This window comes from Perca flavescens, chromosome 24 (genome assembly GCF_004354835.1).
Source record: "Perca flavescens isolate YP-PL-M2 chromosome 24, PFLA_1.0, whole genome shotgun sequence".
Lineage (NCBI taxonomy): Eukaryota > Metazoa > Chordata > Actinopteri > Perciformes > Percidae > Perca > Perca flavescens.
In genome coordinates this window covers 4,666,662-4,690,740 of record NC_041354.1, presented here as the reverse complement: position 1 = coordinate 4,690,740, position 24,079 = coordinate 4,666,662, and the positions used below count along the sequence as shown (strand labels likewise).

At 36.1% G+C, this 24,079-nt stretch overlaps 2 protein-coding genes and 1 long non-coding RNA gene across 4 annotated transcripts in view; 1 reads left to right on the top strand and 2 right to left on the bottom strand.

Moving 5' to 3' along the window:
• Positions 1–205: 205 nt before the first annotated feature.
• LOC114551074 (uncharacterized) lies at positions 206–4,072 on the bottom strand. The gene is made up of 3 exons (XR_003691830.1): positions 3,750–4,072; positions 3,502–3,620; positions 206–1,137 (listed from the first exon to the last, which is right to left on the bottom strand). It is a non-coding gene; the product is annotated as an uncharacterized LOC114551074 (long non-coding RNA).
• Positions 4,073–6,208: 2,136 nt separating this feature from the next.
• Positions 6,209–24,079, bottom strand: part of LOC114551266 (uncharacterized) — a 35,744-nt gene continuing 17,873 nt past the window's right edge. The window contains exons 4-5 of the mRNA XM_028572436.1: positions 6,679–6,998; positions 6,209–6,273 (exon numbers count right to left, since the gene is read on the bottom strand). Coding sequence (XP_028428237.1) covers positions 6,209–6,273; positions 6,679–6,998 — 385 coding nt within the window. The remainder of the gene's footprint in view (positions 6,274–6,678; positions 6,999–24,079) is intronic.
• Positions 8,097–23,180, top strand: LOC114550750 (uncharacterized). Of its 2 annotated transcripts, none has more exons than XM_028571552.1 (4): positions 8,097–8,128; positions 20,536–20,731; positions 21,383–21,467; positions 22,083–23,180. In XM_028571552.1, exons 1-4 carry the CDS (start codon positions 8,112–8,114, stop codon positions 22,202–22,204), a joined length of 420 nt encoding a protein of 139 aa, XP_028427353.1. In that variant the 5' UTR covers positions 8,097–8,111; the 3' UTR covers positions 22,205–23,180. The 2 variants fall into 2 exon arrangements, with proteins under 2 accessions (XP_028427353.1, XP_028427351.1); XM_028571550.1 differs by lacking the exon at positions 8,097–8,128 and adding an exon at positions 8,741–9,418.

The following is a 24,079-nucleotide window of genomic DNA, read 5'->3' as shown; positions in this document are numbered from 1 at the left end:
TTGTTGACAGATCTGATAGCTCAGTGTGATGAGATGTTGGTTGGAAAACACAAAGGTTATGGGTTCCAACACAGGAAAGGACAATTTATTTTGAGCTTTACACCCAGAATGACAAAGACAAATACACAACTAATCATGAGCTTGTCCATCATATCTGATAGCTCAGTGTGATGGAACGCTGGTTGGGAGACACAAAGGTTATGGGTTCCAACACAAGAAAAGTCAATTTATTTTGAGCTTTACACCCAGAATGACAAAGACAAATACACCCGGAGAACTGTCGCATGCGTACATGCGTTGGTGGCGCAGTTGGTTTGTCTTCGCCACTAAAGGCGCCGGTGGTGGGTTCAAGACAGCTCGGTATCAGCGTGTGTGCACTTAGATAGGCCCCCCAGATAGGAAAGAGAAGCTAGGAAAGGAAGTGCAGGCAAGAAGAGAGTAGGAGAGTATTAAGACAAGGACAGGCAGAGACCAGAGTAGGAGTATTAAGACAAGGACAGGCAGGGATCAGAGTAAGGCAGAGACCAGAGTAGGAGAGGAAGAGACCAGAGTAGGACACCTCAGAGAAAGGGAGAGACCAGCATAGGACAACTCCGAGAAGGGGTGAGACCCGAGTAGGACATCTCAGAGACAGGAAGAGACCAGAGTAGGACATCCCAGAGAAAGGGAGTGAGTAGGAGAAAGGAAGAGAAGATTCTAATTTAAGAAAAAAAAATCCAAATTCTTTTTTTTTATGGACAAAAAAATTATTTACATCCACTTTTATGGCATGTACTGTGTACAGCTGTGTAATAGCACTTTTTAACAGATTTTTTGTCATAATACATGTTATTACATTGTTATAACACTGTTATAACAATGTAATAACTATGTAATAACACTTTTTGACACTTTTTTAACTTTGTGACAGCTTTTTGTCATAATACATGTTATAACAGTGTTATAACATTGTAATAACACTTTTTGACATGTATGACTTTTCTGAGCTTTTTTTTGACATAATACGTACTATTACTTACTTTTTATTAAATTATTTCATGACATACAATACTATGAGTATACAGTGAGTACGGAGAGAAGGCGGCATGAATGGAGTGAAGGAACTTCTCCGTTGTGGTCCGGAAACTCTGCACTCATCTGGGGAGAAAACAAGAGAAAGTAAGAGTTTATTGGATTGTTCTGCTTCAATACATCTGGGTCCATTTCTTTTCCTTAAGGAGGAATAAAAGACACCGAGACACAAGGTAGAGCTACTAGTGCTGAGAACTGGAGCTCCCAAGCAGAGGACGGGCCCTGTCTTGTTAACATCATTTAATGTCTGAGCTGCACCCTAAGGTCAACAAAGACCGGAAATAATGAAAGCTGTGATACGTATTAATATTAGGGCTGCAACCGTTAGCTGGTCCTATCATGGGGACTGCAGATGGAAACTAGCATTAGCTAACTCTGGTACAAAACATCTTTTTGTAAGTTTAATGTATTTTGTACATTGTCCCTGACAAATAAACTAATTAAATAAATAAATGAACCAGGGGGGAAAAGGCTCCGATACCCGCACCGCTAAACGATTCAGTCCCGCACGCAGGAAGTGGGAACAGCAGCCGCCTGCCAAAACCCACACACAACAACCAGTCACCATCACACTTCCAACAAGAAAAGACATCTGCTGAGATAAACAACAGGTAGTTTTCTTATGAATTGCCTCGTAATTGTTCCAGGGTCAGTGGTTGACCTGTGGGTTTTTAATCCATGCTGGAGGAACCGCCTGTCCAAAGCTGTTTAGTTACTGCTGGCTAACGTCAACTTCTCCTACAGCTGACTGCCTGATATTCAGTGCTGTGGGTCGTTTATGGCAAAAAATCTCCCAAATAAAATGACAGACAAAATAAGTTGTCATGTTTCCTGATCTTCAGTTTATTCCAACACCACGGACTGCAGGTCCAACAAGCTACGCTACTTCTGGAACTCTGGCGTAATAATGGTGGGCGACCGCACTTCTTTACTTACTAAACACACACAGCGATTGGAAGGGTGCGTTTGATTTAATGATCCAGTATTTAATGTTTCGACAACCAAACCACACAAATGGTGTCATCTGCACCGGTTAATTCCAAACTGTTTTGTGGTTGGCTGACAAATTACCAGCAAAGTGGTGTGGGTTTAAAAGATCTGTCAACCTTCACAAACCATTCTGTGGAACTTACACAATTTAAATAAAGTATTTTTAATTTATTTCTATGCCATACAGGCGTAAAAAAATGCAACGTGTGTGTTCAGGGATGCGTGAAGCTGAGGGCGGGAGGAGAACAATACTAAGCGATGAAGGTTGGGGTTACAAGTACCAGAAAGAACTTAGAAAATCTACTTTCACACTCGGCTGCATTATTTTCAGTGTTTTGTCTACAAAACGTCAAACTCTAAACCCATCTGAGTGGAGAAGATGGAGCCGGCTAAACGTTGTCAGAGACTGATGGGAACTAACAACAGCACTACACCACCAAGCCTACCACACTCACACGTCCTCTCTGACAGCTTACCGACAACTCTAAAACGCTAACGCTGCCATCGGTGTCATGAGCTGACACAACATTCAGCTTCAGCACACGTTCTCTCAAACATTTCACACACTGCTTTGTGTGTTTACTCCTTCAAACCCAGCAGACCTGCCGAGGGCTTCAAACTCCAACCTTCTCAACACCGAGGCAGCCACCTGACCAGCAGGTTTTAGAAGATGGAACACAGGGAGGACAGCAGTTTACACTCTGCTCTATCACTACATAGTCGGATTATAGTTCTTCAGCAGAAACAACACAACACAGCCTCGCTCTAACGTACACAAGGTAACAGTTCTGCCACTGGAAATATCTCTACCACAAGCTCCTGCAAACACTTAACCACTGACCTAACAACACAAGCATGTGAGCCATCAAGTCTTTTCTCATTAACATTTAGTTTGAGGACATTTCCACAAACAGTGTCTCAGTTGTATGTGTGTATATGTATATATATATACGTCTGCAGGGAGGAGTGGGCCAACATCCCTGCCGAAATGTGCACAAACCTTGTCACTAACTATAAAAACCGTTTGACATCTGTGCTGGCCAATAATGGCTTTTCTACAAAATATTAACATGCTGTTTGTCCAGGGGGTCAAATACTTGTTTTTCCTCATCAGATGGTTATCAATTTTAATAAATTCATATGATGGGATTTTCTGGAATTTTCTTTGGGATTCTGTCTTTCACTGTTAGAATGTACATATGATTAAAATTGTAGATTTTTGCATTCTTTGTAAGTGGGCAAACCTGCAAAATCAGCAAGGGGTCAAATACTTATTTCCCCCACTGTATATATATACATAATGTGTGTGTATGTTAGAATCCTTACTTTGGACAATGTTGTTGAGATTCTGGACTCTGTGTGACCTGACCCTTTCAAATCAACTCAATCCGTCAACATTACAGCCAGCAGCTGTTAATCCGGAGAGAAAGCATGTCCTACCTCAGAGCTTCAGCTCAGAGAAGATGTTCCTTCAGCTGGTCTCTACAAGGCTCCTCCTCCTCCTCTTCTTCTTCCCAGATGACATCCATTGAGGCTGCAGATCTGCAGCCGCCACACAGCTGAGTGTCAAAGTAAAAAGCATACAACAATAATCAACGGTTATATAATGTATAGTTATAGTTACATTTATAGTTTGCATTAGCACTGGAATGTGGAAATGTTCATGAATACAATGGGCAAAGACCAACCTGCGGACTTCCAGCTCCCACGGACCACGTAAACACCAGTCCACCTGCAACCGTCTATTTGCAGAAACACAAACAAAACCGATATCAAACGCCATATTCCTTCTCACAGCGATGCGTAGTTTTCTCCTAGCGTCATTCCGGTGAATGTGACCGCGGGGTCGTTTGTTTGTTCGCCCCCAAACAGCCAAAGTAGCAACAGGACAGACGTTAGCATAAGCTAGCTGTGAGTTAGCAACGGGACGCAGGAACCGTGTGTGTGTTTGTGTATCCGGCTACGGCGAGTGGATAGTGCCCCGGATGATTATTGCCTAACCCGAAGGAAGGATGTGCTGTGTGGGACTTACCATAGACAGTATAGAAGAAGGGACTTACCGTCCAGCCTCTGACTGACTTCAACATTTAGGGACCCACTCCAGGTCCCATCTCAAGCATCTGTTCATCTCACTGAGCAAAATCACAGCATGCTTTTAGTTGTTCTCTCAACCTGTACAAGTTAGGAGCACAAATACTTTTCAGGCTTGACCCACTACTCTATTACTCTTATTTATGCATTTCTGCAGCTGCAGTTGTGAGTGATTATTTGCAGACTTATTTCTTTCTTGTCTATCATCATTACATTAGATTCTGCTGGTGGTCACCCCCTACAATCCTGGTAAGTGGCTACAACTTGCTGGATGTGTATAAAAGAAGTCAAACACCACAAAAATTCATCAATACTGAAATGAATGCTGAAAACATATAACTAACACATGGATTTGAAAATGAATACATGCATAAAAGTGTGAGTTATTCATTGGAAGATGAATTTATGAATGCTTTAAAAAATAAAATCTGAAACTCTAAAAATCAGCATTTGTTTTTTGGTATTTTACATTTCTATTTTTACTACTGTACTTCTACATACACTTATGTCTATATAACATTTATTTTATTCTTTATTTGCATGTATATAAATGCAAGAAATGTATGTCTCGAATAATTACCAGAAGTCGTGTATTTTTTTTTGTAGGATTTCATTTATGTATGCATTTGAATATTTCAGTATTTATTCAAGCCTTTTTCTTTGTGTAGTATTTTTTTTTATCAATTAATAAATGCATTTTCTGTATGAATTCAATTCATGTGTTTTTTCAGTTAAGGTTTGCTTTTATTTATTTGGTCATCTTCCAGCATGTATTTATTGATGTCTGTGCTACTATTACCACCATACTGTTAATATTAATTATTATGAATTATTACCACAGCTCGGTGCATACCGATTGGAGCATGCTAACTCCAGTGTGTGGTTGTATTCAAAGAAAAGGGTTATATTGGTTTTTAAAGTAAAGGCAGTGTATATTTAAACTGGTTTACTATTTAGTTAAAAGTTGCAGGTTTAAATTCAACATAAAGTACTGTGGAAAAAAAGTCATATTTGATTCAGTGGGTTTTATTAAAATGTTTCTCTCATTCAGCTCATCACAGGAACAAAAGGCTCAGGATTTTGTGAAATGTGCCATAGTGACGGACATTTAAAAACACAATCCAACTATTACAAAGAAACAGTGCTACATTATGCCGTGTAGAACCGAAATCTTCCCACAAAAAAAAAAAAAAAAAAATCCAGAAGATGAAATGTAAAAGGAAGTGCAACCATTAGTAAACAGAAGATAAGAACATCAGTAAGTTCATAGATTTATAGAAAGTGCAACAAGAACAGATCCCTTACAGGGCCTTAAACTATTTCAGAGAGTTAATATGCACAGTTTAGTGACACCATGGTGAGACTAGTTTGTAAACACATTCACACTTTTTCCTTTTGCTCACATTTCAAATTCAATAATATTGCATCAATATATATCTATATAAATAGCCATTTAATAGTAAGCTTTGTACACAGATACATACAGTCGACCTTGTAAAAATGAGACCAAATGTGCCCAAACCAACAGGGATGGATTCATTTTAGCAGCATCTTTGGCGCTGACAACACCTGATTAGTTAAAAAAAAAAAAAAAAAAAAAAAAAAAAGGTATTTAAAATTAATATATAAATACATACAGTATAGTGAGGCTCTTTATTTATATAAAAAGTGGCAAGCCTCTTTAGCAGGTCAGTACTACTGGTACCCTACAGCCAGTGGTTTATTGCACAAGAGCAACAGGGAACAACTCCCCCTTGGCACGGACCAAACTCAGGAGCGTCAAGCGGTCGGTAAAATTAGACCTGATCTGCATCCACTCAAATCCAGAAAAAAAATAAAGACATCCCGCCTTCCCCGAAGAAATTCTGCATAGAATTCAATGGATGACATGAGAGATCAGTTCACTTGTGGCCCTTTTGGAGAACTCTTGTATGCAGGATTTAAGCAGATTTAAGGTTACAGTTACTTTTTGGTCAAAAACGTCCCCAAGGAAAAAAAGCTTTATGTTGAGGTGTGGCGAGTTACCCGAGCCAGCGGGTGTCCACCAGTACATCCATCAGTAGCAGCCGTCCCTCCAGCTGCTGTCCCGAAGGACACTGAGGGTGGACAGGCTCTTTGAAACTGCAGAAAATAATAAAGGAATGGTCAATTAGGCATATCTGACAACCTTTATAAGAGAGCACAAACATTTTCTACTACTGCACAGTACTTCACATGGTTTCATTTATTTATGACATTAGGCCTTTTAGGGAAGTGCAACATACTCCTTTTTTACCGTCTTCTATTTATTGATGTGTGTAGGTTATGTATTAGATAAACAGTGCTGGAGATGTCTGGTTCAATGTTTGTGTTGTGGATTATGGGTCATATATGCCTGTACTGGACAAAATAGAACAGAAAATAGGGGGGAGTTGTAACCTTGCTTAAACCGATTAATCGATAATAAAATAGTTGGCGATTAATTAGATAGTTGACACTAATCGATTGATCACTGCAGCTCTACTAGTAATAAAATAAAGGCTTTACCTCCGTGCTGGTTGGCCCTTGCTGTGGGGGTGGAGCTTGGGGTGCCAACAAAGGAGGGTGGGCAGGGCAGGCCGCTGCGTGGCGTGTTTGGGGTGGAAGTCGGCGCCCCTGCTCCACACAGAGGTTTACTGAGCATAGGGATGCCAGTGATGACCCCGCTGCCCCCCCCACCCCCCAGCCGCTGATGTTCAGACACTGGAGGCTGGTGGAGGCCGGGGCGGGGGGGAGCCCTTGATGGTGGGGCTGACGTAGGCAACGTGACAACGTGGAGAAGTTCCCGACGCTCTGGACCCTGTTCTGCAGCTGGCCTGGGGAGGGGACTGGAGGTGGGGGGAGATAACAGATACAAGATTAAATTAAAGCTGCAAGCAGCGATGACGGGCCCTCGCTTCTTGCCCCGGAGGGTACTGGCAAATGCAACATCCCATGTAGACCACACATTCTAAGTTTCATGTAAATCGCAAAACTTTTACCAAGATAGAACCGTTCGTGTTTCCACACCTACCTACAGGAAGTTGTTCCTCCATAACTTGCGCATTGTGTTAGCTATCAAAATTCTTTTGATAACTTTTAGTCACGAGGGTCAACCGAGTCTATATCCAAGTTTTCGTGCAGATTGGACTCACGCTCTAGGAGGCGTTAAAAAAAGTAGGTTTCTCTCAAAGCAAATTAGCAAATTAATTAAAAAAAATTAAAACAGCGCCATCTAAAGGCCAATTGACGACCTATTTGGCAAACAGCCAAGCCTTTCTTAAGTTTTGTGTCCATTGGAATAGCCGTTGGCAAAATATAACCATTCCTGTTTCCACTCCCACCTACAAGAAGTTGGTCCTCCATAACTTGCGCATTGTTTTAGCTATCAATATTCTTTTGATAACTTTTTGTCACGAGGGTCCTCCGAGTGTATATGCAAGTTTTCGTGCCGATCGGAGTAGTTAGACAAAGTAGGCTTCCCATATGTCAATATTTTGCTGATTAAATAAAAAAAATTAAAACGGCGCCATCTAATGGCCGATTGCGGCCAACTTTGGCACAGTTGCTAAACCGGCCAGGAGGAACATCCTTGTCAAGTTTTGGGGCAATCGGAATAATTGTTGTCAAGATAACGCAACTTCCTGTTTAGACAGTAAGTTGCTATAACTTCCGCATTTTTTCAACTATCAAAATTCTCTGGATAACTTTTCATTATGAGGGTCAACAGATACATCCTGCACAGATTCAAGAAGATTGAAGTCACGGCCTAGGACGAGTTCGAAAGAATGTAAAACACCTGAAAAATGCATAATTAAAAATGGCCGCCTTCCGGTTGGGTGGAGCTAATGAATGTAAATGGGAAATATGTCTGCAATGACTAGAGCAATATGGGTATTAAATCTGGTGAAGATCGGAGCAACTATGTCCAAGTTAAGGCCTTCTACGCATTAGGGGGCGCTATGGAGCCCGTTTACAGGTATGGGCCAAATCGCTGTACAGTCTCGCAAAGCCCCCAGGTGTTTATGTGGGCGCCAATTTTTGTGAGTTTAACATCACAGCAAGTTCACAGTTATGAGCAACAACAACAACAACAAGTCACTTACGAAATGATACGTTCTGCTTACCTTCGACTCTTGCAACCATTGACATATATATATAAGCTTGCAACACGAGAAACCGCAGCTCCTCTCTCCAAGAATAACTGGTTGTTGAACTCTCATTGAAGAGTGAGGTTCCTGTCACGTGGGCACCGTGGTGCAACCATGGATGTATTAAGAGAACGGGTGCAACGATACCCGCACTTCGGTTCCGCTTTCCTTCCTTCCTTCCTTTTCTTTTCTTTTCTTTTCTTTTCTTTTCTTTTCTTTTCTTTTCTTTTCTTTTCTTTTCTTTTCTCTTCTTCTTCTTCTTCTTCTTCTTCTTCTTCTTCTTCTTCTTCTTCTTCTTCTTCTTCTTCTTCTTCTTCTTCGGAATTTTACGGCAGCCGGCATCCAATAAGTTGCATTGCTGCCATCTACGGAACCTTATATATATGTCAATGTACGGAACTAGCACCTTGGTGCACTATATCCGGTTATATAGCCCAGTGTCGGGGCGGAGCAAGATGGCGGAGTGAGTAGGCGTAAAAGTTGCAGGTTCCGACAGAAAATGTGATTTTGACATCTAGAACAGTTAATTTTGAACAACAGTCACCCCTCAAGCCATTGTAAGGTAGACAACACTCCGTTAGAAACTGAAGAGGAGAGATACATCTAGAGAAGTAAGCATGGAAAGCATATACGATGCTATTCACTCTCTGTCACAAAGATTTGAGGAAAGACTGGATCAGTTCGAAAAAAAGTTTGAAAACTTAGAACAGCGCATCCAGAATAACGAAATAGAGGTGACAGAAAATAAAAATGAAATAATTCAACTCAAAGCGCAAGTGGATAGGCTGACAAAAGAGAACATGAGCTGAAGGAAAGATGCCTGGAAATCGAGCGATTCGGAAGACGATGGAATCTCAAATTGATCGGGCTACCGGAGAAGGAAAACGAGGATACAAGAGATGTCGTGATCGGTCTTCTCACAAAAGTGATTCCGATGTCAGTGAAAAAATTACACGAAACAATGTTGGTACTGTCCATCGTCTGGGAAAGAAAGATGATCCCGCCTTCAACATGAGACCACGACCGACCATCATACAGTTTGGCATGCGGACGACGAGATCTGGAGGAGGTCGAGGGAGGCCAGAGTCTGCAAAGAGATGCATGTTCAATTCAGACAGGTAAGAAAGCTTACTTGAAGGAAGGGTTTGCTATTATAGACGGAAAAAGAGTGGAGGCACCTTTCCCAGGTTAAGTATAGTGTCATCACCTTGATTCAGAATGTTCGATTAAGGGGACTGTTAATGTCAAAGTTGAAATGTATAACAGATTGTTCATTCCTGCCTTAAATCCTATTTTTTTAAGCGCATTTAAGAGCGTGTATTTTGTTTCATTCGTATGTCTATTGTTTTTAGTTCTTTTAAATGTTCGAGGTTTAAAGAATAACATTAAGCGTAAGGCCATTTTTTTTTATTTTTTAAGGAAGTCAAAGCCAACCTTATTTTGTTACAAGAGACACATTCTAACAAGGACGACGAAAAATTCTGGAAGCAACAATGGGGAGACAATATTTTGTATTCACATGGAACCTCTCATTCTGCAGGAGTGATGATTTTATTTTTTAGGTTTATATGGAAAATTATTGATTATAAAAGTGATGAAGCAGGTCACTGGCTAATGGTTGTGGTGGAAGTATTTGATTTTAAAATGATTTTGATTAATGTATATGGGTACAACAACAGGTCTCTCAATAGAAATATGATGTTAAAGTTAAATCAAGCTATCAGGGAATGGAGTGCAACTTATGGCACGGATAGCATAATAATGGAGGTGATTTTAACATAGCACCTAATTCCTGCCTTGACAGAAAACCTCCCAAGGGGTTACAACCAGAATATGTTGCACAACTTTTGTTCATCCAATAACTTGGTAGATTATTGGAGAGTGACACACCCTAACACAGGGGTCGGCAACCTTTTTGATATGAAGTGCCCTTTTCAAAATTTCTTGTTTATTAGTGTGCCATGTAAACATTAATTTTTTTTATGACATCACATCAAAATGTAATATCCAGGGAATCTATAATAATCAGGACCTTGTAATTATTATTATTATTGTATATTATTATTTTGGAAACATGGTTTTAGTATGCAGTCCTGATTGGTGGGAAATGGGCTGACAAAAATATCACTGTCAAAGAGCCTGAAGCGAAAAGTTGTGGAAAAGCCCAGCTTTAATGACAAATGGACTGATAAGCAGGTTCTGTATGCCTCATTTTCAATGAAACGATGCTGTGGCAAAATAATAATAACACAACCAGCATCATTATCAAGAATGAAGAACACGAACATACCGATTGCGTCATTCACGTGCATATTAAGTAGCCACATGTATTTGTTTTGGTCTAATAATGCATCCATATTTACCGCTCCAGCGGAGAGGATGGTTTCTTCAGACAGCTTAAGTTTATAAGAATTTGTCCAAATTTCAAGATTCCCTGCAAACTAAGAAAAATAGACTAAAAACCGACAGCTTTTCTTTTAGCTTGTTTTGTAAAAATTAGCTTTTTGCAGAGTAGAGATGCGGGAAACGGTGAGAGAGAAACAGTGCGGTGGACAAGAGTGGACTGAGCAGACAGAGCAGATTGAAATATCGCTTTCTACATGTAGATGCCGGTCTACGCAGGTGAGTGCACTGATAAGTATTGACTTTTAACTCACGAAGGTTTAATTGTAGCCTCCTTACAGTAACGAGACCAGCGTTAGTTCATCTGCCCCAGCGGCCGTTGGTAATCCTCTTTGTATTGTTCCCCGTCAGAGATATGAGTCAATCAAACTACCGTAAATAACAGGTTGCGCACAGGCGCCGATTTATGTTTTCCTCCGTGGGTGTTCACACGCGCACACAGTTTAAAAAAAAAAAGTAGTCAACAATGTTTGCATTTCAGAACCTTAGGAAATGGACAGCGGCTGACACGAACACACACGCCGTAAAGTAAGCTAGCTTTCAACTCAGGACAGCGCCACTTCTCCCAGATAGGATTGGAGATGAGAAGTTTAATCAGCTTCGTGGGAAATTATAAATCAATGCCACCGACATGACCAATCACACTATGACAGACGCTCCACTTAGCACCACCTGCAATGTTTAATATTAAAATAATATAAAAATGAAAAAGGCAGTCTGGCACACGTGGGTGCTAAGTATTTTTCGTGGGTGCTCAAGCTCCGGAGCACCCACGGTATCGGCACCTATGAGGTCGGCAACTATGAACGTTGTAATTTGGCATGCGGATGAGAGAGTGCTTCAGCATTTCAACCATGATTTCAACACATCAATAACTCTCTTGCACACATATTGCCAGCGTGTCATTGGTTAAGGTACCGCGTGCCCATGGTGGCACGCGTGCCCAAGTTTGCCGACCCCTGCCCTAACACTATGCAATTTACATGGATCAGCCCAGCAGATGCTAACCTATGCTCAAGGTTAGATTATTGGCTTGTGTCTCCAAATATTACTAATCTTACAACAAAATGTGATATTCAATCATCTCCTCTCACGGACCATTGTCTTATTGGTTTGTCACTATCAATAGTCAAACAAAAACAAAAATCAAACAATATTTGGAAATTTAACAATAGACGAAGAATTTAACAATAAATGAAGAATTCTGTAGCCAGATTAGAATAATATGTCTTGAAACTAATGACATGGATTTGTCAGATATAAGTAAATGGGAGTGGTTTAAATTTTGAGTAAAGCAACAAGCTATTGAAGCTGGAAAGAAAATAGCTGATAAACGTAAACAATAGGAAATAGTTGAAAAGATAAGTTTATTATGTGGAAAACCTAACATAACTGTAGAAGAGACACAAGAGTTACACACGCTCCAGAACCGATTAGATGGTATATACTTGGAGAAGGCAAAAGGCGCCTTTGTTAGATCTAAAGCCAAATGGATTGAGCAGCGGGAAAAAAACTCATCATATTTTTATAGCCTTGAAAAACGGAGACAGACTAAAAAATTTCAGAGTGACGATTGTGATGTCTTTATGAAAAGTGTAAACGAAAATGTAACAAAACTAACCAATGAAGACAAATTTTTACTAGATAAAGATGTAACCTTAACAGAAATTGAAACTGCTTTAAAACAAATGAAAAACGGTAAATCACCGGGCATTGATGGTTTATCTATAGAATTGTTTACGACTTTTTGGACAGATATTAAAAATGTATTATTTAACGCGTATCTCGATTGCATAAAAAAGTGTCAGTTATCCCCAACAATGAAAACTGGTCTGATAACCTTGTTGCCCAAACCCAATAAAGACTTATTATTATTATTATTATTATTATTATTATTAGATAATTGTGTGAAATACTACCTTTTTGTATAATTGCACTGAGACAAACTTGGAGATGATTCCAGTTAACAATGATGTAAAATACTTGGGCATTCATCTATCTAAAAACTTGGCAATGAGAGAATGCTAAAAAAATATCACAGAGAAATAAAAAAAAAACTAAAAAATTGGTTAACAAGAGACTTAACTATTTTAGGACGTAACCTATGGTCAAAATCAGAAGGGATTTCTAAATTAATTTACCCAAGCTATTCTCTCTATATTAGTTCACAAAACATAAGAAAAGCAAATACTATAATTTACCAATTCATCTGGCGTAATAAAACTTACTACATTAAAAAAAATCACAACTTGTAAAGGACTATAATAAAGGGGGGTTAAAAACAATTGATTTTGAATCTATGGTTGGAGTTTTTAGAGTTAATTGGGTAAAAGCTTTTTTAGATAAACCTGATTCTCTATGGTATCATATTCCCAAAAACATTTTTGATAAAATGGGAGGCTTAGAGTTTCTTTTAAAGTGCGATTTCGAGGTATCCAAATTGCCAGTTAAACTGTCTGATTATCATAAACAAGTTCTTCATTACTGGAAGATGGTATTTACTCATAAGTTTACACCACATGGCTCCACCTTGTGGAACAACAATGATAACAATAAGTAGAAAAACACTTTTTTTCAGAAATTGGTTTGAAAAGGGAATTATTTTCATCACAGATATATTAGATGAACAAGGTAATTTAGGTTTACGGATTTTAAAACAAAATTTAATATACAAAGTTTATTAAGGGATTATAATAAGGTATGTAAAAAAATACCAATAACCCTATTAAATATGACCCAAAACTATTTACATTATTCCAAAAGTCAAATAAATTTGCCTAAACTGCAACTAAACCAAATTCCCCTGAAATAAACAAAATAACAAATAAATACATCAAATTCATGAAATGGCCTATACCTCCTAAAATCAAAGAAATGCAATTCAAAATTATAAATGGCTATTATCCAGCAGCCGCAATGCTTAAAAAGATATTTGGTTTTGAAATGGAGCCATGTGTGTTCTGTTCCCAGGAAGATGAAACTATTGAACATTTGTTTTTCTCTTGTCCAGTGATAAAAAGATTCTGGCAAGATGTCATGAATTGGCTGGAAACAAAAATGGAGAAAATTACACAATTAAAGTTAGAGCAAATTCTTTTTGGTAATGAAAACTTTCCGAAATAACTTTTTAGAATTTACAATATAATAACAATTATGGGTAAATACCATATCCATAAATGTAAATGGCAAAACAAAAATCCAAACTGAGGGAATACTTTGCTTCTTTGAAACTTCTGAAAGACTCCAGTGATAACATTTACTCTCTATGTGAAGATGTCTCAAACATATTTGTCATTATAATTTGTAAAGCTTCCATGTAATTTTATTTTAAGAATATATGAAGACTGAGGACAATATATGTATGTGAACAACTTTGACATGCCTTATGGAATGTAATGCCTTTGCTTATTTTATTTTAGTTTTATTTGTATTTACTTTTTTATTGTAATTTGTTCTATTTAACTGTTTAACTACGTTCTGCCCATAAGTCTCCCAACGAGAGATTTTGTAAATTGTGTTTTGTAAGTAAGTGTGTTTAATAAAAAAGATATATAAAAAAATAGCCCAGTGTTTATTAAAAATTTGAAAAAACGTTTTCCCCTCCTGCTTGATCCTACTTCTAAAATACTTCACAGCTCCTCTCTCCAAGAAGAGCTGATTGCTGAGCTCTTCTTCTTCTTCTTCTTCTTCGTCTTCTTCTTCTTCTTGTGTTTTTGAATGGCGGTTGGCAACCAGCTTTTTGGAGCATTACCGCCACCATCTGGACTGGAGTGTGGATCAAGAGGTCAACCTACACTTTCTTAAATCCTTATAAATAACCCCGTTATCTTCAAAGAAGAAAACAAAAATGTAAACAAATTTCACCAGATCCTTTTTCCAGTATATCATGTAAATTTAATGTCATCTGGTTTTCACCAAGTTGTGAAATTAATCTTTGTCTGGCTTGACGGTATTTACAACAATATATGATTACATGCTCTATGGTCTCTTGACTATTGCAATATTCACACATTCCATCAACATGCTTTTTCATTATAAATAATGTTCCATTTAATCCTGTATGTGCTAGCCTCATTCTGGACACCATATCTTCTTCTTGTTTACATCTGTATGTATTCCTGTTTTTCCCCACTGTTCCTTGAATTCTCTACAGGTGTCTCCCAGACTGTTCATTATCCCACAAAAACTGCCCTTTTGCATTTGTTTTAGCTTTAATTATACTTTTGACTTCAGCTTTACTGTATTTAATGTCCACCTCTATATCAGGCAGCTCTGCTGCGTTCTTCGCACATTTATCTGCCAATTCATTACCTCCTCCACCTATATGAGCTGGTACCCATATAAATGTAGTTCTAATACCGGACTTAATCAGACTGTTAGCTAGTTGCAGTATGTCGTACACTATGTCCTGTCTAGACTCCGAGTGAAGAAATGTAAGGCTTGTCAAAGCTGAGCTGGAGTCTGATGCAATCACATCTTGCTTAGGTCTATTGCTCTCTACCCACAGCAAGGCCATCCATATTGCTAACAGTTCTGCTGAGTATACAGCTAAATCATCATTAATTCTTTTAGCAGATTCAATGTTTAATTGAGGGATAACATAAGCAATTCACATTTTCGTATCAGTCTTCTTTGATGCATCAGTATATATGATTCCTTCTTTATATTTCCTTGAAATGTATCTCTGTACACTTTTGTCCACTTCATGAAACTCCTTTTCCTCCAACAAGCCGAAGTCAACTGCAACCTCTAGCAAAAGCCAAGGAGGAATAACTGGACAGACCATCACTTCTTTCGACATACTATACTATGGTTTTTTTATCACTTTTATCGACGTACTATACTATGACCTTTTTTTGACATACTATACTATGTCTTTTTATCACTTTTTTCGACATACTATATACTATTACTTTTTTATCACTTTTGTCAACATACTATACTATTACTTTTTTATCACTTTTTTCGACATATGGCTTTTTTTATCCCTTTTTTCGACATACTATACTATTACTTTTCATCACTTTTTTCAACATACTAATAATTTTTTATCCTTTTTTTCAACATACTATACTATGACTTTTTAATCACTTTTTTCAACATACTATACTATGACTTTTTTGACATACTATACTATTACTTTTTTATCACTTTTTTTCGACATACTATACTATGGCTTTTTATCACTTTTTTCGACATACTATACTATTAATTTTTTTATCCCTTTTTTCAACATACTATACTATGACTTTAATCACTTTTTTCAACATATTATACTATGACTTTTTTGACATACTATACTATGGCTTTTTATCACTTTTTTTCGACATACTATACTATCCCTTTTTTTGACATACTATACTATGGCTTTTTATCACTTTTTCGACATACTATACTATGACTTTTTTTGACATACTATACTATGGCTTTTTAGCACTTTTTCAACATACTATACTATGACTTTTTTGACATACTATACTATGACTTTTCATCACTTTTTTTCAAAATACTATACTATTAATTTTTTATCCCTTTTTTCAACATACTATACTATGACTTTTTAATCACTTTTTTCAACATACTATACTATGACTTTGTTGACATACTATACTATTACTTTTTTATCACTTTTTTCGACATACTATACTATGGCTTTTTTGACATACTATACTATCCCTTTTTTCAACATACTATACTATGACTTTTCAGCACTTTTTTCAACATACTATACATTTTTTATCCCTTTTTTCAACATATTATACTATGACTTTTTTGACATACTTTTTTATCACTTTTTTCAACATACTATACTATGGCTTTTTTATCACTTTTTTCGACATACTATACTATCCCTTTTTTCGACATACTATACTATGACTTTTTAATCACTTTTTTCAACATACTATACCATGACTTTTTTGACATACTATTAATTTTTTATCCCTTTTTTCAACATACTATACTATGACTTTAATCACTTTTTTCAACATATTATACTATGACTTTTTTGACATACTATACTATTACTTTTTTATCACTTTTTTCGACATACTATAATATGGCTTTTTTATCACTTTTTTCGACATACTATACTATCCCTTTTTTCGACATACTATACTATGGCTTTTTAGCACTTTTTTTTCAACATACTATACTATGGCTTTTTAGCACTTTTTTCGACATACTATACTATCCCTTTTTTCGACATACTATACTATTACTTTTCATCACTTTTTTCAACATACTATTAATTTTTTATCCTTTTTTTCAACATACTATACTATGACTTTTTAATCACTTTTTTCAACATACTATACTATGACTTTTTTGACATACTATACTATTACTTTTTTACCATTTTTTTTCGACATACTATACTATGGCTTTTTATCACTTTTTTCGACATACTATGCTATTAATTTTTTATCCCTTTTTTCAACATACTATACTATGACTTTAATCACTTTTTTCAACATATTATACTATGACTTTTTTGACATACTATTACTTTTTTATCACTTTTTTCGACATACTATACTATCCCTTTTTTCAACATACTATACTAAGACTTTAATCACTTTTTTCAACATATTATACTATGACTTTTTTGACATACTATACTATGGCTTTTTATCACTTTTTTTCGACATACTATACTATCCCTTTTTTCAACATACTATACTATGACTTTTTAATCACTTTTTTCAACATACTATACTATGACTTTGTTGACATACTATACTATTACTTTTTTATCACTTTTTTCGACATACTATACTATGGCTTTTTTGACATACTATACTATCTCTTTTTTCAACATACTATACTATGACTTTTCAGCACTTTTTTCAACATACTATACTATCCCTTTTTTCAACATACTATACTAAGACTTTAATCACTTTTTTCAACATATTATACTATGACTTTTTTGACATACTATACTATGGCTTTTTTATCCCTTTTTTCGACATACTATACTATCCCTTTTTTCAACATACTATACTATGACTTTTTAATCACTTTTTTCAACATACTATACTATGACTTTTTTGACATACTATTCATTTTTTATCCCTTTTTTCAACATACTATACTATGACTTTAATCACTTTTTTCAACATATTATACTATGACTTTTTTGACATACTATACTATTACTTTTTTATCACTTTTTTCGACATACTATACTATGGCTTTTTATCACTTTTTTCGACATACTATAATATGGCTTTTTTATCACTTTTTTCGACATACTATACTATGGCTTTTAGCACTTTTTTTTCAACATACTATACTATGGCTTTTTAGCACTTTTTTCGACATACTATACTATCCCTTTTTTCAACATACTATACTATGGCTTTTTTATCCCTTTTTTCGACATACTATACTATCCCTTTTTTTGACATACTATACTATGGCTTTTTATCACTTTTTTTCGACATACTATACTATGGCTTTTTATCACTTTTTTCGACATACTATACTATCCCTTTTTTCAACATACTATACTATGACTTTTCCGCACTTTTTTCAACATACTATACTATACATTTTTTATCCCTTTTTTCCACATACTATACTATGGCTTTTTAGCACTTTTTTTCAACATACTATACTATGGCTTTTTAGCACTTTTTTCGACATACTATACTATCCCTTTTTTCAACATACTATACTATGGCTTTTTTATCCCTTTTTTCGACATACTATACTATCCCTTTTTTTGACATACTATACTATGGCTTTTTATCACTTTTTTTCGACATACTATACTATGGCTTTTTATCACTTTTTTCGACATACTATACTATCCCTTTTTTCAACATACTATACTATGACTTTTCAGCACTTTTTTCAACATACTATACTATACATTTTTTATCCCTTTTTCCACATACTATACTATGACTTTAATCACTTTTTTCAACATATTATACTATGACTTTTTTGACATACTATACTATTACTTTTTTATCACTTTTTTCGACATACTATACTATGGCTTTTTTATCACTTTTTCCGACATACTATACTATCCCTTTTTTCAACATACAATACTATGACTTTAATCACTTTTTTCAACATATTATACTATGACTTTTTTGACATACTATACTATTACTTTTTTATCACTTTTTTCGACATACTATACTATGGCTTTTTATCCCTTTTTTCGACATACTATAATATGGCTTTTTTATCACTTTTTTCGACATACTATACTATCCCTTTTTTCGACATACTATACTATGGCTTTTTAGCACTTTTTTCGACATACTATACTATGGCTTTTTAGCACTTTTTTCGACATACTATACTATCCCTTTTTTCAACATACTATACTATGGCTTTTTTATCACTTTTTTCGACATACTATACTATCCCTTTTTTTGACATACTATACTATGGCTTTTTATCACTTTTTTTCGACATACTATACTATGGCTTTTTATCACTTTTTTCGACATACTATACTTTGACTTTTTTCAACATACTATTCTATGACTTTTCATCACTTTTTCAACATACTATACTATTCATTTTTTATCACTTTTTTCAACATACTATACTATGACTTTTTAATCACTTTTTTCAACATACTATACTATGACTTTTTTGACATACTATACTATTACTTTTTTCGACATCGGGGCCCCCTCTGTTTTAATGATAAAACTCTGTTTCAGCACCATGGACAGCCTCCCTCTGTTTCAGTAATAATAATAGTAATAATAATAATAAATGTAAAATGATTACTTAAATATATAAGTAATAATGCCCTTTTTATACTATGACTTTTTTCAACATACTATACTATGACTTTGTTCACTTTTTACGACATAAAAACCTTTTTTCAACATACTATACCATGACTTTTTATTCAACATTCCTTTTTCTGACATACTATACTATGACTTTTTTTCACTTTTTTTCAACATCCTATACTATGAATTTTTAGGACATACTATACCACAACTTTTTTTTGGCTTTTTTCGACATACTATACTATGACTTTTTAATCACTTTTTTCGACATACTATACTATGACTTCACTTTTTTCAACACACAAAAAGTATTACTTAAATATATAAGTAATAATGTTCTTCAACATGCTATACTATGACTTTTTTCACTTTTTCCGACATAATATAGGTCCCTTTTCTGACATACGATACCATGATTTTTTTTCAACATTATATGCATATAATCCACACTCTTCTCTATTTTTTTTTCTTCAGATTCCTCAAACTCTAAACCTATAACGTGCCCAACAAAAGATGTATATATATATATGCAATAAAGGAAAGGGAAAAAGCCAAAAAGCATTATATGAGCACTTTAAGACACTTTCTACTTCTACTCCGCTACATTTGAGAGAGAAATATTGTACTTTTTACTCCACTACATTCATCTGTTACAGCTTTAGTTACCAGTTACTTTAGTTACTCCACTACATTCATCTGTTACAGCTTTAGTTACTAGTTACTTTAGTTACTCCACTACATTCATCTGTTACAGCTTTAGTTACTAGTTAATTTACACATTAAGGTTTCTGCACACAAAACACATGCAGTTTATAAAATCTGATGCTTGATTCTAAAGTAAACTAGCCAACAATATAACGGCTACAAGTCCAGCTGAGATGATTAGACCATTGAACACACAGCTGGTTGGATCCTTTACTCTTTCTACAATGGAAGATTTTTTTGCATACTTTAGTAAGTACATAAGTACACAGGCATCATCTTTTGACCGTGTCTGTAAAGCTTCACAAGTTTTACGACAAAGTCTAAATGACGTCCATGTTCTGTGCCTCCTCCTGCAGGAAAGTAGGCTACGCCATGCGGGATCTGGGAACCGGCTGCCCGGCGGCAGTCCGACGGCGCTGTCGGACGAGACGGTGGTGTCGGTCTGCTGCACGCTGCACGAGGTCACCAGCCGCAACATGGAGAACGCCAAAGCTCCGGCCGACAGCCGAGGCATCGAGAAGCTGGTGGACTTCAGTAAAGGACGGGGAAAGGGTACGAAACGGCAAAGAAACGTCACGGGGAAATCTGTCCGCAGGGTTCATCAAGTCTCTGCAAAACACGTCAGCTTTTACTTTTTTAGTAGTCTGGCATTGCTGTGTCAACTAGCCAAACCTTCCTCCACAGCACTGCGAACCTTTAACTTTAATTACGTTTCATTTTTTTTTTTTATTTTGCTGCACGATATGAGGGAAATACGCAAAATGTAGAATATCGTAATAACGATTACTTGCGATAAATAACCAGATATTAAAGGGTATAGTTCTGCTGCTTTCAGTATTCTGCTAAAATACAACAAACTGCTTGTTGAGTTTAAAACAAATGAAAGGAAATCATTTCCAACTTTATTTTATTGAACAAATTGAACATTTTATTGAATATAAAAGGCAGCACTAAAAAAACAATGACATTACATTTTAAAGTGTATTTTTCTGCCATTTTCATGCGCAATGTGTTTATTGCACAAGTTGATATTGCGATATTTAAAAAAAAAACTTAAAAAAAAGTAGAAAAGGATTTCCAGTGACTTTTGAGTCATTTTCTCAGAACAAAAGGTACTTTAGTGGTATCTTACTGGCATTACAGTTTTGTGATGTGTGAAACGACTTCATGTGTTAACATGCGGCGTGCGTCTTGATTCGCCAGGTACTCGATGAAGGTTGTGGAGGCGGCAGCGCAGGTGTTGAACACGCTGTGGCAGTACAGAGAGCTGAGGAACCTCTACAAACAGGTTGGTACCAGCAGGAACGTCTAGAAAGCAAGATAAACCCTGTTTTTTTGTTATAAGTGACTGATGGGAACAACAATCTTTGACATTGGTCCAGTATTAAGAGAGAGAGAGAGATCGCTGCAGTCGGCAGCCACAGACCGGACTGCAATGTAACCCTACGTTGCCTACGTCAGCCCCACCATCAAGGGCTCGGCCCCCACGCCGACCCATTTTTCACTATTTTATAGACACAACAACTAATCGAGAAAATAATCGACAGATTAATGGAAAATAATAATCGTTAGTTTCAGCCCTAATTGCTAGATTAGAAAAGACGTAGAAAACTTGAATGTCCCTGAGAGGCCATTTGTTGTCCAGTACAGGCATATATGAGCCATAATCCACAACACAAACATTGAACCAGACATCTCCAGCACTGTTTATCTAATACATAACCTACACACATCAATAAATAGAAGACGGTAAAAAAGGAGTATGTTGCACTTCCCTAAAAGGCCTAATGTCATAAATAAATGAAACCATGTGAAGTACTGTGCAGTAGTAGAAAATGTTTGTGCTCTCTTATAAAGGTTGTCAGATATGCCTAATTGACCATTCCTTTATTATTTTCTGCAGTTTCCAAAGAGCCTGTCCACCCTCAGTGTCCTTCGGGACAGCAGCTGGAGGGACGGCTGCTACTGATGGATGGACTGGTGGACACCCCGCTGGCTCGGGTAACTCGCCACACCTCAACATAAAGCTTTTCCTTGGGGACGTTTTGACCAAAAAGTAACTGTAACCTTAAATCTGCTTAAGTGCTGCATACAAGAGTTCTCCAAAAGGGCCACAAGTGAACTGATCTCTCATGTCATCCATTGAATTCTATGCAGAATTTCTTCGGGGAAGGCGGGATGTCTTTATTTTTTTTCTGGATTTGAGTGGATGCAGATCAGGTCTAATTTTACCGACAGCTTGACGCTCATGAGTTTGGTCCGTGCCAAGGGGGAGTTGTTCCCTGTTGCTCTTGTGCAATAAACCACTGGCTGTAGGGTACCAGTAGTACTGACCTGCTAAAGAGGCTTGCCACTTTTTATAAAAAAAAAGAGCCTCACAATACTGTATGTATTTATATATTTATTTTAAATACCTTTTTTAAACTAATCAGGTGTTTTCCCTCTGGCAACAAGCGCCAAAGATGCTGCTAAAATGAATCCATCCCTGTTGGTTTGGGCACATTTGGTCTCATTTTTACAAGGTCGACTGTATGTATCTGTGTACAAAGCTTACTATTAAATGGCTATTTATATAAATATATATTGATGCAATATTATTGAATTTTAAATGTGACCAAAAGGAAAAAGGTGTGAATGTGTTTACAAAATTGTCTCACCATGGTGTCACTAAACTGTGCATATTAACTCTCTGAAATAGTTTAAGGCCCTGTAAGGGATCTGTTCTTGTTGCACTTTGTATAAATCTCTGAACTTACTGATGTTCTTATCTTCTGTTTACTAATGGTTGCACTTCCTTTTACATTTCATCTTCGGGATTTTTTTTTTTGTGGGAAGATTTCGGTTCTACACGGCATAATGTAGCACTGTTTCTTTGTAATATTTGGCTAGTGTTTTTAAATGGCCGTCACTATGGCACATTTCACAAAATCCTGAGCCTTTTGTTCCTGTGATGAGCTGAATGAGAGAAACATTTTAATAAAACCCACTGAATCAAATATGACTTTTTTTCCTCCGTACTTTATGTTGAATTTAAACCTGCAACTTTGAACAAAATAGTAAACCAGTTTAAATATGCACTGCCTATGCTTTAAAAGCAATATAACCCTTTTCTAGCATGCTCCAATCGGTATGTACCGAGCTGTGGTAATAATTCATAATAATTAATATTAACAGTCTATGGTGGTAATAGTAGCACAGACATGTTGCCGCCTAGTGGTAGAATTAGGGAAATCTAGACTTATAGCCCCAAAAGGTACAAGTTCACTTTGAACCCTATGATTTGTAATGAAAGATCTCAGCAGTTTGAACCTAAAATAAAATGTATACTAAGAACTTACATATTAAATATTTATTTGAAAAAAACTCGTACAACAGCAGGTGCATGTAACGCTTTGAGACCAAGCTCTCACACGTGTATGTAATTAGTATAAATAAGAATTCCTGTATGGAGGACCAAATTATGTTATAATCAATAAATACATGCTGGAAGATGACCAAATAAATAAAAGCAAACCATAATTGAAAAAACACATTAATTGAATTCATACATATATATTCAAATGCATACATAAATCAAAACATACAAAAAAATACACGACTTCTGGTAATTATTTGAGACATACATTTCTTGCATTTATATACATGCAAATAAAGAATAAAATAAATGCTATATAGACATAAGTGTATGTAGAAATGTAGAAGTACAGCACTAAAACTAAAAATGTAAAATACCAAAAAAAACAAATGCTGATTTTTAGAGTTACAGATTTTATTTTTTATGCATGTATTCATTTTCAAATCCATGTGTTACTTATATGTTTTCAGCATTCATTTCAGTATTGATGAAGTCACTTTTTGTCTTCCATATTTAGGAAGTGTTTAACTTCTTTTATACACATC

Excerpts from the sequence above, each read along its gene's own strand:
- LOC114550750 (XM_028571550.1), top strand. The coding sequence starts at position 9,117 with ATGCCTGGAAATCGAGCGATTCGGAAGACGATGGAATCTCAAATTGAT. Across the intron at positions 9,419-20,535 it reads TGCATGTTCAATTCAGACAG|GAAAGTAGGCTACGCCATGC; the intron begins GTAAGAAAGCTT and ends CTCCTCCTGCAG. Across the intron at positions 20,732-21,382 it reads CAGTAAAGGACGGGGAAAGG|GTACTCGATGAAGGTTGTGG; the intron begins GTACGAAACGGC and ends TTGATTCGCCAG.